Raw genomic sequence first — 14,703 nt, forward strand, 5'->3', positions numbered from 1 at the left:
ACTGTTTTTATTTCAAATCTTTACCCTGAAAGTTACAAGATGCTTGGAGACCTCACACCTAGTCTTTAAATACCAATGACTACCCTTTTCCACAAAGGCAGAAAATTCCGTAGCAGACTGTAGGTGACTGCCTGGTTGGGATGAGCTTGGAGCAGTAAGTGAACAGCTTATTTCTGTACCCTTAAGGGTGAGGTCGACTGACCCAACTTAATGCAGTTACGCCTATTGTGACCTTATTCCCTACCTGTCCGAGGATGCAAGTACTATACAAAACAGTGTCATGAGAGGGGTCAACCATCCTCCCTCGCCTTAAATTATGCATGGGAGCAAAGCAGGATAAATTTAGGCCTATGCAAAGTTTTTGTTACACTGGCATAACTTTGAGTAATTCTAAAATTTTGCGTTGCTCACAATTTTCACCATTTCACATAATGTGAATTTTTGTGTCACTTTTGCCCATAGGAGAGTTGTTTCTCTTTAAACATGATATTTTCTAGTTGTAGAAGACTCCTGCCAATATCTCACATGACCTTTTTATGCGAGGTATAACCGTAACCAAAAAACTACTCGAGAGAATATTTTGCCTTAGTGTCATAATTTTACAAACTTAATGCAGATTTTGGAAAAAACTCACAAATTGGTCATGCAACCTTTTCAGAGAGCATGAAGAGCCCCCTAAATTCCTTGCAGCTCCTCAGCTTTGCTTTGCGTTGCTTGCATAAGCAAGCATAAATCATCAGTCCTTATTGTTACTGAAATATAGGCATTTATACAGCGCACAATCAGCCGCAAGTATCTGTCTCCAGTTCCCAAAGCGAATTTTATTAACTGCGGTATTTATTGAACATCCACGACTTTTAGACATATTTTTGTTTCTCCGCAGGGACTATAGTTTTTTTTTATTGTCACTCTGAAAGCTTTTTATATGATGCCTGGATATCGAAAATGTTGGTTAATGGAACAATGATAGATATTAACATCTGTTTCTGATAATTCGTGAAGTGATTTTTAGTTTTACAAAATCAGTGCTCTGTTTACATTCTTACATGTAGGTCCGCTGCACTCCTGAGGAGGCGCTGACGTCACTCATTGCCAGATGATACTATGCGCCATTTTGGAATGTGGCACAAGGCGATACGCAGCCTATTACGTCTCACCAAAAAAGCTTGATGGTGTATGTTTTAGCAGAAAAACACTTGATCTGTCTTAACGTTGTTCTTGTTGTCTTTTAATCTTGTACTGTGTTTTAGCTGCCGCAATTTTCTCCTGCATCTTTATTTTGGCAGCATACCTGAGTTATTGTCTTTCCAACTGAAGAGCCACCGCATCCACAGGGATTTGTCCATGTGCACATCTCTCCTTTGGAGGGTCACTGGTGGAGGGCTCTATTGTGTTTGTGCCCTTGCACCGTTTCCCTTCCCACTCAACCTGCCTGCAGTGAAAACTTCTTATAAGCAGTTGTTTGCCAGATGTCTGGCTTGGAAGCTGGCAACAACTTTCAGTTCCAGCCCAAACCAATTCTGCTGCTCCCGCTTCATAATATGATGTTTATGTGATGTTTGTCAGATTTAACCTTGCATTAATTTTGAGCAGTCTCTATGTTAGGTTGGTATCTAATTTGGTACTTAGAATATTTTACAGAGAAGCTTTTCCCTTTACTTAGAATAGCAGTCTACACCGTGTCCCACTTTTTGGTGCAGTACTTAGAGATTTTTAGAGACTTTTTCTTGCTCTTTTTTGAGGAATACTCTATGTCGATCCTTATATTGACTTTGTACTTAGAGATTTTACAGACTTTTCTGAGACTTCTATCAAGCATGTACCCATGACAGTTTGCTCTTTGACTCTGTATTGAGAATATTTTTGCATTAGTTTGTCTTATGGTAGACGGTATCTGGCTCTATGTAACTAGAATAGAGACTGTGCCCTATTCTAATTCCCATTATTTTCCATTTTGAAAATTAATTGATATTTTGATTTGAACTACCCAACTATTTTTGTCTGCTGTAATGCTATTAAATGTTAAATTAACCTTCATGGTTTTGACTTTGAACTATGACTAGTATAAGTGCAATTTTACTTGGTTTATCCATATTCCGGGGTCACCGTGATTTGGGAATCATACAAGACCATGATACCAAAAATGATCACTTAAGAAGAGTAATTTAATCTCAACAGTTTCTAGGAGAAAAAAATTAGGTCCAAAATCTAAGCACTTTAACAAAGAACTAAAGCTTATGAGTGACAGCCCATTCAATGAATTGAGCCACTCAATAAGAATTGTTGTAATTTGGTCTCGCTTAGAGACCGCTTTCATTGTCTTGCCACCCTTATGTTTTCAAAAGAATCATAATTAAAATATGCGTTTGTCTGTCTGCATATATACACAAAGGCTTTGGCAAGCCCTCTTCACCCACTGGTCTGTTCACGTGTCATTCACATTTTGTTTCCACTCACCACAACATACTGCATGAGGCAAAGGGTCAGCCCAATTCAGCCATTGGTTCTCGCCTAAAAGTTAGGTACTCCAACACAAGGGCAGGATCTTTGCTTTGATTTTGCTTTAATTTCATGTTCTTTTTTAAATTCACTTTTGCAGTGGTTCATTTTGCACTTTTTACTTTAGCTGGCGTATACATGCCATTTTCATTTACTGCCAGTTTTACTTCTTATTACATTTGCAATTTTAATCCCTATGGCATATGTTCGCAAAAAAAGAAAAGAAACAGTGCAGACTTGCCACGGCCGGATAATTGGTTTTTTAAGTTGCAGCCTTTATTTTGTTTTTCTGATTTTCTATTTTTTGTATTTGTATGTGCATTAACCTTCAGATTTAATGGACTTTTTACCCAAAGTGAAAGCAATGATGCTAAAAAATATTTGGTCAAAACTCTGACAAAGGTACTTCCTAATGTTTGTTTCTTGATCTGAATGACATGGTCTTTTTTAAGTAAAGTAATTGCATTCTACTCTTTGCCCATTGCCCTGTGGACACTGGTACATAAAACTGATGTTCCACTTTTAGACTGTCTAGTAAACCTACCAGGACGAGCATCTGGTCTCCAGTCCTCCCGACCAGGTTCCACAGGTTCCACAGGTTCCACAGGCTCCACAGGCTCAAGGGGTTGTTCATAATCCTCATCTGAAAAACAGAATCAAACAGTGTATGATCGAAAGCTTCAACCTCCTCTCACCTGACTCTAATCAGCCACCCAAAACTTAAAATTACTGAAGAGGAGAAGCTGATCCTATGCGGAAGCAGCCTACCAATTCTAGATACCAGCAATAAGATCTCAGACAAATGTCAAATTGACGTTTTAATAATAAGAAATATTATAATATAATGATAAGAAAACGCAAAACCAAATGAATACATACATTAAATCAATAAAAAAGGAGAAGGGTGAACCAAACGTAACAACCCTTGCTCCTTGGTAGATTTATTGAAGATTTACAGTGGAAATGTATGTTCAATTAAATAGGGTCTGCTCAGAATACATTACCGAATTTAGGAAAGGTTAGGTGTCATGGAGCAAATTTTAGAACCCATTCAGGGGTCCTGCGGAACACATAGTTACTGGGCCACAGCTGCAGGTGTTGAGTCCTTTTACCACTGATGTCCCCGGGACTGATTTACTATGGCCATTGATAACTGAGCACCAAGAATACCCCATTAGCACATAACGCGCAGAGCAGTGAGACGAGCAGGGAGTGTGGGGTCAGAGACTATGAATTTAACAATTAATACAATAGCTCTTAATAACAAATGTCCCACTCAGTACTTTTACCTATGCAAAGAATTATGCACCAATTACGTAAAACAACAGGCAGTTATAAGGAACACAGGGTATGACTAGGGTGCTACAGGAAAGGCATATAAAACACTCTTCAAAGGAAATTCACAGGTGCAAGCTTCCAGTGAAGAATTCCTGCAGATAAATGGCAAGCGGACTTGGGAACATGGGCGGACGAAGACTGGGGCACTGCCCACCGACTGGAGCACTGCCCGCCAGCTGGAGCACTGCCTGCCGACTGGAGCACTGCCTGCCGACTGGAGCACTGCCCGCCGACTGGAGCACTGCCCGCCGACTGTCGCACTGCCCGCCGACTGGAGCACTGCCCACCAACTGGAGCACTGCCCGCCGACTGGAGCACTGCCCGCCGACTGGAGCACTGCCCGCCAACTGGAGCACTGCCCGCCAACTGGAGCACCGCACGCCGACTGGGACACCGCACGCCGACTGGGGCACTGCACGCCGGTATCCCAGAGAGGTAGAACTCCGGGTGAGGAGCTTAGGCTCCTTCATAAAGCTTATTAAACCAGAATGTATGCCATGGGGAGAGCAGATACAGATCATTGCCTGAGCGGGTGTGCGCTAAGAGGTACGCTCCTGCACACGATGTGGAACTGCCCCAAACTTGGGCAGTTCTGAGCCACTGGAGTCGACTCCTAGGCTGGTAATGTTGGAACTGGGGGTCAACCTCACGCTTAACAGGTATTCACTTCTCTTCCATAATGTCGCGTTTATGGTGACTATACAGGACATTATCCAAAGGCAGAGAAGTGCAAATACACAAAAGGTGAGGGGAGTATGCTTGCATTATCCAGACATCATATGAAAATGGTTTCAGAGTGAGAATAAAAGAGAACTATAGTCCCTGCATTCCAACCCATCCTTCTTTTGCCCACAATGCCACTTCAGATTAGACCCAGCCGTATATAAATCAGCCTTGGTCCTGCTCCAATAGGAACAGTCCATCCCGAACAGCCAAGCCAGTTTCCCTCTGAAGTAGAACACAAGCAACCCACTTCCACTTTTCACTATTTACATCACTCACTCACATCAAATAGCCAGCTAAATGTGTAATAGAATATTCAATTGTCAAACATGACTCTTTCGATATAGCAATATGGTCACTGGGATACCCTCCACAACATGGTAATTGGTTGAATGAAACTTCAGTTTGCCTTTTGTATTAAAGACACTTATGTCTCAATCCCGATTGAGGTTTAAGGCCCCTTAGATCTCAACAGTCTTACATGTTAGCTCACTACTTGATATGTATTTCTGGAGTGTCACCTGTATGCTGAACTTCACCACTTGTACATGGCGAAAACAGAAGGAACTGTTTAATTGAGCTCACTGTGCCACTAAATTTAAGCTATCCTGGCTGAAGAGGGGTGAAACCCCGAAACCGGTCCTAGGATGCTTGTTTCCGGTCCAGGGAGGACCTGACTTAGCAGTTCGGGCTGGACTGTTCCCATGAGGCACAGGGTCAAGACTGATTTTCATATAGCCAGGTCTAAACTGGGGTGGCATGGTGAGCAAAAGAATAATGGATTTAACCCAGATCTCTTGAGTGGTGTTGAATGTTTTGATTTGTTCTGCATTCCGTCCATCAATTTTGTGTGTCCTGGCCCTAAGTGCGCCAGGTATGCCCAGACGTGGGTCCCGGGCTCACTGTGCCACTGGATTCAAGCTATCCTGGCTGAAGAGGGGTGAAACCCCCTGAAACCGGTCCTAGGATGCTTGTTTCCGGTCCAGGGAGGACCTGGCTTATCAGTTCGGGCTGGACTGTTCCCATGAGGCACAGGGTCAAGACTGATTTGCATATGGCTAGGTCTAAACTGGAGTGACATGGTGAGCAAAAGAATGATGGATTTAACCCAGATCTCTTGACTGGGGGTGAATGTTTTGATTTGTTCTGCATTCCGTCCATCAACTGTGTGTCTTTTTTTTAATTGAGCAGCACGGTAACATATAGTATCAAGCAAGGCTGTATTTCTGCGTTCATATTGGACTGAATTCTGGCAAAGACAAGCAAGGAAAACAAAATGTTCCCTATTCCCTAGATCAATTGATTAAAATAAGCTAAAATCCAGGATAAAAATTAAAAAATTGACTAACGCCTCACATGTCTGCCATCAAAGCAGCTAACCATAACCTAAATACTGAGTCACACAGATCACGCAAATAGTGAATAGTAAATAATACGTAAAGTTGGTAAAACATAAGTTCCCATTTTTTAAGTAGTGGTGGGAGATCTCCATAAGCCAATGACCTATGTCTCTGTATACCACTAACCTCGTGTTGTACATTAGCTAATAAGTGGCAAATTATTTCATGAGAATCCAGATGAATCCACTCTGTTCTGTGATGCGGCAGTGGTATTGTATACTTCATCCACTTTTAGAACTCAGGGATACCTTTTCTATGAAGCTATTTCTACTTAACAAGGATGCTTCTTATATTTATAGCACTAAACAATCAAATTATTTTTAAATTATCCAAAGTTATTTACAATTATTTTCAAATTATTATTTTAATACACAATCATTCAATTCTGTAAGATGCAATTCAATAATAATTGCACCATAAAAAACACAAGTGATTTCATGCTCAGATTCATCAATCAAAAACAATTATTGAATTTTCTTCTCTTTCGTATTAGAAATTGAAATGGTCATCATAGTTATACATACAAAAATATCCATAATTATTTACAATTTGAACACACACACTAACTTGAAAAAGGAGTCTACAATAATCAATCATTGTTTTAATACACACTTCATCTAAATATTTCTTAAATGAAAAGTACATTAAGAGTACATTATATAATGTACATTCATGTGAAACCAGCAATTCATTCATCCATTGATCTCATGGACCCCTGCCACTGTTTTATTCTTTAAATAGGTCATTATTGCATTTTTACAGATGAATCAAAACAGTGTCTTTGTTTACAGTATCTTAGGCATTAATCAATGCAGGTCACATACAACACTGTTAGGAGAAATCGGATAACAGCCGTTGTGTGGGTCGTGCGGGTGTGTTTATCTGGGAGCCGTGGTTGGAAATTCCAATCTGTTTTAAGGGGCTACCAGTTGTGAGCGGTCTACGGCGCTTCATTGCGGCAGGGAGTTGGGCTTGTCCTCTAGTGCCAGGAGCAGTACATCCCATCTTGTGTCCTGGGCATCCCGCCCGGCTTGTCGGTGGAGGTGCTGCAGGGCACCATCCTCAGCCCTTGCCCATCGTTTGACATCGCTTTTCCGTCCCCCCACTGGCGACACTTTGGCTTGTTTCCCAGTGCATAGCTAGCGCATGGCCCACCAGCACCAACACGAGGTCTATGAGTTATTAAACCGTTTTTATTGCAGAATCACAGGATCATCACTGTACATACATTACGGGACTGCGTCTCAATCTCCTGTGCTAGATTTCTGGCAGGTCAGGATATCTTCGTACACAGCTTATTAGCCCACATCCCGGAGGCCGGGCAGCGTCAACAGGATGAACAGTGTCCCCGAACGATCTCAGTGGCTAATGACTTTAGTTTACTCCCAGGACGTCCATGTTCTGCTTTGGAATGTTTTCTCCCCCCCCCTCCTCCCCAACTAAACCCAGTCCCCAATCCGAGCCCCGATTGCCCTCGCCCCCCCTCCCCGCCCCCCACAGTGCTATCATCGACGCCTGGCAGATGCTTGAGTAAATGAATTTGGGTACTTTGTGTCGCAGTTACCTATCTACTGTGTGTGTGCGACTGGAGTAGCCCGGGGGCTGCCCTCCCCGTCCGATGGGACCCCTCCGTCTTCAGTCTCACTGTTGCCCAGGGCCTGCACCATCACCTCCCACGCTGTGGCCGCCTCCAATGCCTTATCATCCTCTCTACGGCTCGCTAGCTGGTACCTAAGTGTACTTTCGCTCGCCGCCCACCTCTGCAACTCCTTAAGCCATCTCTTATGCGTGGGGCCCAGCTTTGATTTCCATAGTCTCATCACTTCCCTTTTTGCTAAGAGGAGGCCCATATCAATAAATTTACTCGTGGTTTTGTTCTTGGGCGTGTGCGGGAACCAGTGCAGAACGCAGACTGCTTTACTACATTGCAACTCCCTGTCTGTCGCCTCAGTCAGTGTCTCGCACACAGCCTTCCAATAATCACTCAGGCGGGGGCAATCCCACAACATGTGGCCGAGCTCCGCTCCAATCGCGCCGCACCTAGGGCACGCCGCCTCCTCCGCCCCGAATTATTTCCGAATTTTGCCCGGCGTAAGGTAAGCCCTGTGGAGAACATAGAAGTGGATCAGTTGGAAGCGGGCATTTCTCGTACTCTTTCTGGCCCTTCGAACCAGACCCGCCCACGTTGCATCGGGAATCTCTGTTTGGAGATCTTCTTCCCATTTGTCTTTCAGGGCTGTCAGCGGTTGTAAAGTTTCGCTCAACATTCTGGAGTAGAGACAGGTGACAGCCTTGCGGGTGCCCGCCGACATCATAGCGTATTGGCACGCCGCGGACGTAGGAGGGTCGCGGAGCCCCTCCCTCCAGTACTCTCGCATCGCCCCAGTCACCGCCGCGTGCAGCAGGTAGTCCCCGCGCGGGAGATCGAACCGCTCTCGCAGCGCCTGATAAGGGAGCAATTCTCCCTCCTCGTATAAATCGCCCAGCATTTGGAGACCCGCCTCCTCCCAGACCTGTAGGCTCGACCAATCTCCCCCGTGCGGGAGCGCTGTCACCATACCCAACGGGATCTCCGGCGCATATGGACGCCGCCCCCCCGCCCTACGCTGCGCTCGATTCCAGCATTGTCGGAACGTCTGTTCCTCCATAGTCAAGTCCCGAAGGACCAGCCGCTGCTGCAGAGTAATATATGCCAGCACATGGCGGGGAGTGCCCCCCTCCCTGTCCTGCTCCGGGCCCCGGTACACCCGGGCTACCTCTTGCGTAAAGATCTGAAGCTGCGCCGCCAGGTAATAAAATTCGAAGTCCGGGACTGCCAGGCCTCCCTCGTCTTTCGGCCTGGTCAGAGTTGCCAACGCAATCCTGCGTCGACCCGAGCCCCATAGGAACGAAACCAACAAGGAGCGCAGCTGCCTGAAAACCGGACTCGGTATCCACACCGGAAGCGTGCGAAAGTAATATAATAGGCGCGGCAAGGCGATCATTTTCAATAACGAGACGCGTCCCGTCATCGAGAGTGGGAGAGTGGCCCAAAAGGCCATACTGCCCTTCAGCGCTCTTATACAGCGACCCACATTACCCTCCAGTATATCGGGGGCGGAGTGGTATATATGGACCCCTAAATATTTGAGGCAGTGAGGCTCCCACTGAAGCTCCGGGCGGACGTCCGGTTTTGGGCCGCCAGGGCGCAACGGGAACAAGCAGGTCTTGGACCAGTTGACCCGCAGTCCCGAGAACTTGCCGAATTTCGCTAGAAGCCTCCGCGCGCCCGACAGTGCATCCGCTGCGTCGTCCAAGAACAGAAGCAGGTCATCAGCATAGAGGGAAATGAATTGTGGAGCCCCCCTGTAGACCAGCCCCCTGTAGCATCGGCCCGATCTGGCCTCTATCGCGAGGGGCTCTATTGCTAACGCGAACAGCAATGGGGAAAGCGCGCACCCTTGTCTGGTGCCGCGGCCCACCCGGTACTGGTCAGAGACAAGAGCGCCGATCCGTACTCTCGCCCTCGCCGAGGCATAAAGGACCTTCGTCCATCCTATGTACCCCTCCCCGAGACCAAAGCCACGCATGACTCTATATAAGTAATCCCACTCCAGGCTGTCAAAGGCCTTTTCTATATCGACCGACAACACAAGCGGCGCGAGGGCACCCTCCAGCGGATCCCCTAACAAGCGGATCAGGCGGCGGATATTGGCGGTGGTATTTCGGGCAGGGATAAACCCCGACTGGTCTCTGTGAATCAGCCGCGGCATATGCTGTAGCAACCTGTTCGCTAAGATGGTGCTGAGGATTTTATAGTCCGTTGTCAGCATTGACAGCGGCCTGTAGGCCGCTAGGTCCGAGCCCTCCCGGCCCGGCTTCAACAGCGGGATCATCAGCGCCTCGCGCATGGAGCTCGGCAGTCTCCCCTTATGCTTGGCCTCTCTGTATACCTCCTGAAGCCGTGGAGCCAGCAGGTCCAGGTACCGACTATAGAATTCGATGGGCAATCCGTCCAAGCCCGGGGTCTTGTTCCGCGCCATGCGAGCTACTGCCCCTTTGATTTCCACTAGGTCTATTTCGCTGCCCAGTGCCTCCGCCTCCTCCCGCTCTATGTGAGGCAGCTGTAGCCCTTCCAGAAAGGCCTCCGCTTCTTCGCCTTGCCCTTCTAGTGCGCTCTCGTAAAGTGTCCCGTAGTAGGAGCAAAAGCTGTCCAATATGTCCCCCTGAGTAGTGACCGTGCCCCCTCCCCTCCTTTTAATGGCCAGAATCGGTTGGCTACGCTTGGCGGGATTGGCCAGCCAAGCCAATAGCGTGCCTGCCTTGTCCCCCTCAGCGTGCGCCCGCACCATAAATGCTTTGTAATCAAAGCTCCGGAGCCGCTCCACTTCGACCGCTACCGCCTCTCTAGCCTCGCACACTGCTTCCTGTAGCTCAGGATGACCCGGCCTCGCTATTTCCGCTTTGCGCAGCGTCCCTTCCGCCTTGTCCAGATCCCCTAGCAACGACTTGCGCACGCCAGCGTACTTCCCAATGCAATGGCCTCGAACCACCACTTTGAATGCGTCCCACTCTAGCGCCCTGGCCACCGTGGAGCCCTCGTTCTCAGTAAAGTAGTGCACAATCTGTTCCCGCAAGGCCGCCCGGAAAGGCGGGTCCTCTAAGGTGTCCGGCCTCAGCTGCCACAGTGGGACCCGCGGGGTCTCAACCATCCACTCCAGGGTCATTAATAAAGGGTTGTGATCAGAGATCGTGCGGGTTAAGTATTCCGTACGTGCCACAGTTTGAAGCACTGTCGGAGAACACAAAAAAGCGTCCAACCTAACGTGCAAGTCGTGTAGTGGGGAATAATAGGAGTAGTCCCTCGCCTCTGGGTGCTGCGCTCTCCAGGCATCTGTCAGCTCCCACCTCCCCTGCCACTCAAGTCTACGCTTCGCTAACCTGTGGGCTGGGGATGCCCGTAGGGGCGGGTGTGACCTGTCCAGCTCGGTGTCTGCAATCGAGTTGAAGTCCCCACCCAGCACAATTGGGCCTGTCAAGTAGCTGGCTAGCGCCCCGGACAATTTCGTAAAGTAGGGTCCCTGGTCCAGATTGGGTGCATATAGACTACAGAGTACTATGTCCCTACCCCTGAGTTTGCCCCCAACAGCTACGTACCTGCCCTCCGGGTCTATAATGTGCCTCAGCACCTGAAAGGGGGTGCCCGCTCGGATCCATATCAAAGCTCCCCTCGCAAATGCGGAGTAAGCTGTGCTAAACACCTGCCCCCTCCACCTGCGCTGCAGTGCGACACCCTCCTGCTTCGTTAAATGCGTTTCTTGCAAGAGCGCGATGTGCACACCCCTGCGTACCAAGTATGCGTGAATGTTGTGTCTCCTAGCCATAGTGTGGAGTCCCCGCACATTCCAAGTCACACATTTCACCAACCCCACATTAGCCATGGTCCCACGTCAGAGGCCTCCTCCCGAAACCCATCCATGTCCAGCCGCGTTTGATAGCACTGTCCCACCCCTCCCCAGAGAAAACCCCGATCCCCCCTCCCAACCCTTCGCCGCGAGCCCCCCCAACTACTCTCGGCCCCTCCCCCCCAGAATAGGACCCAACTTCGGAGAAGCAGCCCCCATCCAAACTAGAGTAGAGCAAACTCGCTCAACCAATTACCTAAACCGCAGTCTGCACTGCAGTGGCCTTATGGGCCTCTAGGAAGTAGCCTGGTACCGAAGGAGGCTACCACAGTCCCGTCCCCCCGCCCCCCGCATCCCCTATAAACACTCACGAAAACCTGAGTAGCTTCTTCTGAATAAGTCCACCTCGATAGGAATCAGTTCCCCGGTTCTCAGGTGCCGGCCCCTCGGCAGCGCCGTCTCATCAGCCTTCGACAATTTCCCCCGAAGTCTGCGGGGTCACCACGGGGCCACGGCCCCCAGTCAATACGGAGTGGTCGGATTCCGAGCTCGTGCCGCGGCTGTCCGTGCCCGTCCCGCGGGATGATTGCGTCGCTACCTTTCCGGATAGGTCCACCACTGCTTGCAGTGCCGCTCTCCTTTCGTCTACTGTTTGCGAGTCCGTCGGCTTGCCAGCCCTCTGTCTCCGCTGCCGGAGCCTCCGCGACTGCCGCATCGGCTGTGACCTCCGCTCCTCCGCCGGTCGGGCTCCGGCCTCGTGCGTGCTGGCCTTGTATGTGTCCCACCACGTCCAGGCCTCCGCCGCGGTTGGGAAGAAGAGCGTCTTGCCGTCCACGATGACGCGCAGCTTGGCTGGGAAAAGGAGCGAGTACTGCAGACCCTCTGTTCTCAATTCACGTTTAAGTGACAGGAAGGAGGCACGCAGCTTCTGGGTTTCGTAGGTATAATCCGGGAACATCGTGACGCTACTGTTGTCCACCTGGAATGGCCCCGCTTCCCTGGCCCGCTGCAGCAGCCAGTCTCTGTCCCTGTAGTGCAGCAGTTTCATCACCACTGGGCGTGGAGGTTGGCCCGGTTTGGGGGGCCGCGCCGGCACCCGGTGCGCCCTTTCCAACGTGAAGAAGGGCGAGAGGCCCTCCGGGGCTACCTCGGAGCGCAGCCAAGCATCTAGAAACCCCACCATATCGGCCCCTTCTTTGCGTTCCGGCAGGCCCACCAAGCGGACGTTGTTGCGACGACTGCGGTTTTCCGCGTCCTCTGCGCGCCGCTCCAGGACCTGTATGCGCTCCAACGCCTCCACCAGGCGCCCCTCCTGAGATTTGTGTGTTGGCAGCATGTCTTGTACTTGATCTTCCACCGTTTTGACTCGGTCCTTCAGCTTCCCATGGTCCGCCCTCAAGATCCCCAAACCCGATGCCACTTGCGCGATATCCTGCTGCAATGCGTCCTTCGTGGCTGCTATGGCCTCTAGGATACAGTCCCGAAGTTGTTGCAGGTCCGCAGCGCTGTGGGCTGCTCCGTCTTGCGGCTCCGGTCCGGGTGCCCCTTCCCCGCTCTTGGCCTTAGGCTTGCCCATCTCGGCGCCTCCTTGGGCTGTCGTGGCCAGTGTACCATCCAGCTAGGGGCACCACCGTCCCGTCCTTCACTCACGAGGCTCTAGGGTAGCGCCTCCTGGGGCCAGGGGGGTGCGCAGTCCGCTAGGCCCGCGGGCGAGTCCACTGCGACTCCCGCTCGCACACCCCCTATCTGCCCACTCCCACGAGCGTCTCCCAGCACAGTCGACGTTAGGGGTCACCGTGCGTCGTGCAGACCCACACAGGCGCCACAGTTCCTCCGGGCCAACGGTCAGCGGGTGCTCCAAGCGTGCTCCCTCCAGGCTCTCCCCGGGCGCTAGCCCCCGTCGCCTGAGTTCCCCGGGTACTCCGCGGCTCGGGCACCCTTCGTCACCAGTGGTCCTTCCGGGAGCTCCCCCGCCCTCGGGAGGCGTCCGGCTCCTCCCGGTCAGGCGTCCCCCGCTCAGGCTGTCCCGGGGTCACCGGCCCCTGCGTGCGTCGCTTGTCCTCCCGGGGCCACAGATCGTCACTTCAGGGGTCCCGGCCAGAGACCGATGGGCGCTCCGGATCTCGCCGTCTCCCCCAGTCGCGAATCCACACGCCGCCACACCACTTGGGCTGTGCCCCCGTCCACCCTCGTGGTAGCGCTGGCCGCCGCTGGGGCACAGGGTTTGGAAGCACAACAGCGCCCGGGTCCACAGCTCCCGATCTGCCCGTCACACTGTCCCCGCTCACCGTGCGCCGGAGCGTGTTCTGCCCCGCGTCCCGCCGTCGGGGGGATCGCAGCGGGGGCTCCTCTGCTTGCAGGCGGTGCCCCCACAGGCTTCACTGGTCCGGCGGCGTTTCTCCGTTGCGGCGCTCGGCCCCGGCCGCCATCTTAGGGTCTCCACCGGATCACAGCGCCCCAGGCGCACGGCACAACGCGGGACGGCTCAAACTCCCGCTGGTGCTCTGGTTTCCTTCCCCCGAGGTGCCGCTGTCCGTGCCGCCGCTAGCACCGATACAACGGTGCAGTTCGCAGCAGGTTTCGTGTAGTTTGTCAGGATTTTCGTGGGGATCGGGTGCGGAGCTCTGAGCTCACGCCGCCATTCCCCTCGGCATCCAAGCCACGCCCCCAACACGAGGTCTATGAGCCTGATTGATTCCTGCTTTGCCCATTTTGGGAGGAGGCATGAACCCTGACCCTGTTATGAACAGGGCCGGCTTTAGGGCAGTGTGACTTGTGCAACCCCACTGGCCGCTGATCTGGGGAAGGGGCTCTGTGTTTAGCAATAACTTACAATTTGAAAACACCTGCATCAGAGTTCCTTGTGAGTTCAATTTTCAGGCAGGATTAAAAATGTCAAGATAACTCTTGTGATTAATGTTCTTGCTAGAGAGAGTTCAGAGCTTTGTCTAGCAGCAGTTTTGACTCGCCATAAAGTAGCGCAGAGGACTAATATGCCTGCTGCAAAGAACACATATCTTGCAGCTCACAGATCTGTATTTTATGTGGATAGCTGAGTGGATTACTACCTTTGTCACAGTGGTCCTTTTGTTACCACAGTTCATAAGATAAAATCCTAATCTAGAACATCATCAAGGGTTCATTGCTCTCCTCCATTCTCATGTTGCAGACTGCAACATTCAGAGAAAATCACACGTTGAACATGGGAACAACATCTCCTTTTCACGCTCATAGCAGGTTTGACACATTGCTGAACAGATCTTTCAGTTAGCGCTCTGGTTTCCCATGTACTTTCGTCAAGGTCTACTTTTCAGGTTCTTGCTCTATCCCTAATACAGTAATGTATCTTTTCGAAACTA

General features: G+C 50.5%; 1 protein-coding gene across 3 annotated transcripts in view; it reads right to left on the reverse strand.

The window, feature by feature from the left end:
* AEBP1 (AE binding protein 1) overlaps positions 1–14,703 on the reverse strand; it is a 319,836-nt gene that overhangs the window by 189,827 nt on the left and 115,306 nt on the right. For all 3 annotated transcript variants that reach the window (XM_085636122.1, XM_085636121.1, XM_085636123.1), the window contains one exon: positions 3,044–3,142. In XM_085636122.1, the coding sequence (XP_085492248.1) occupies positions 3,044–3,142 (99 nt within the window). The remainder of the gene's footprint in view (positions 1–3,043; positions 3,143–14,703) is intronic.

Source organism: Triturus cristatus, chromosome 11 (genome assembly GCF_964204655.1).
Source record: "Triturus cristatus chromosome 11, aTriCri1.1, whole genome shotgun sequence".
In the NCBI taxonomy this organism is placed as follows: Eukaryota; Metazoa; Chordata; class Amphibia; order Caudata; family Salamandridae; genus Triturus; species Triturus cristatus.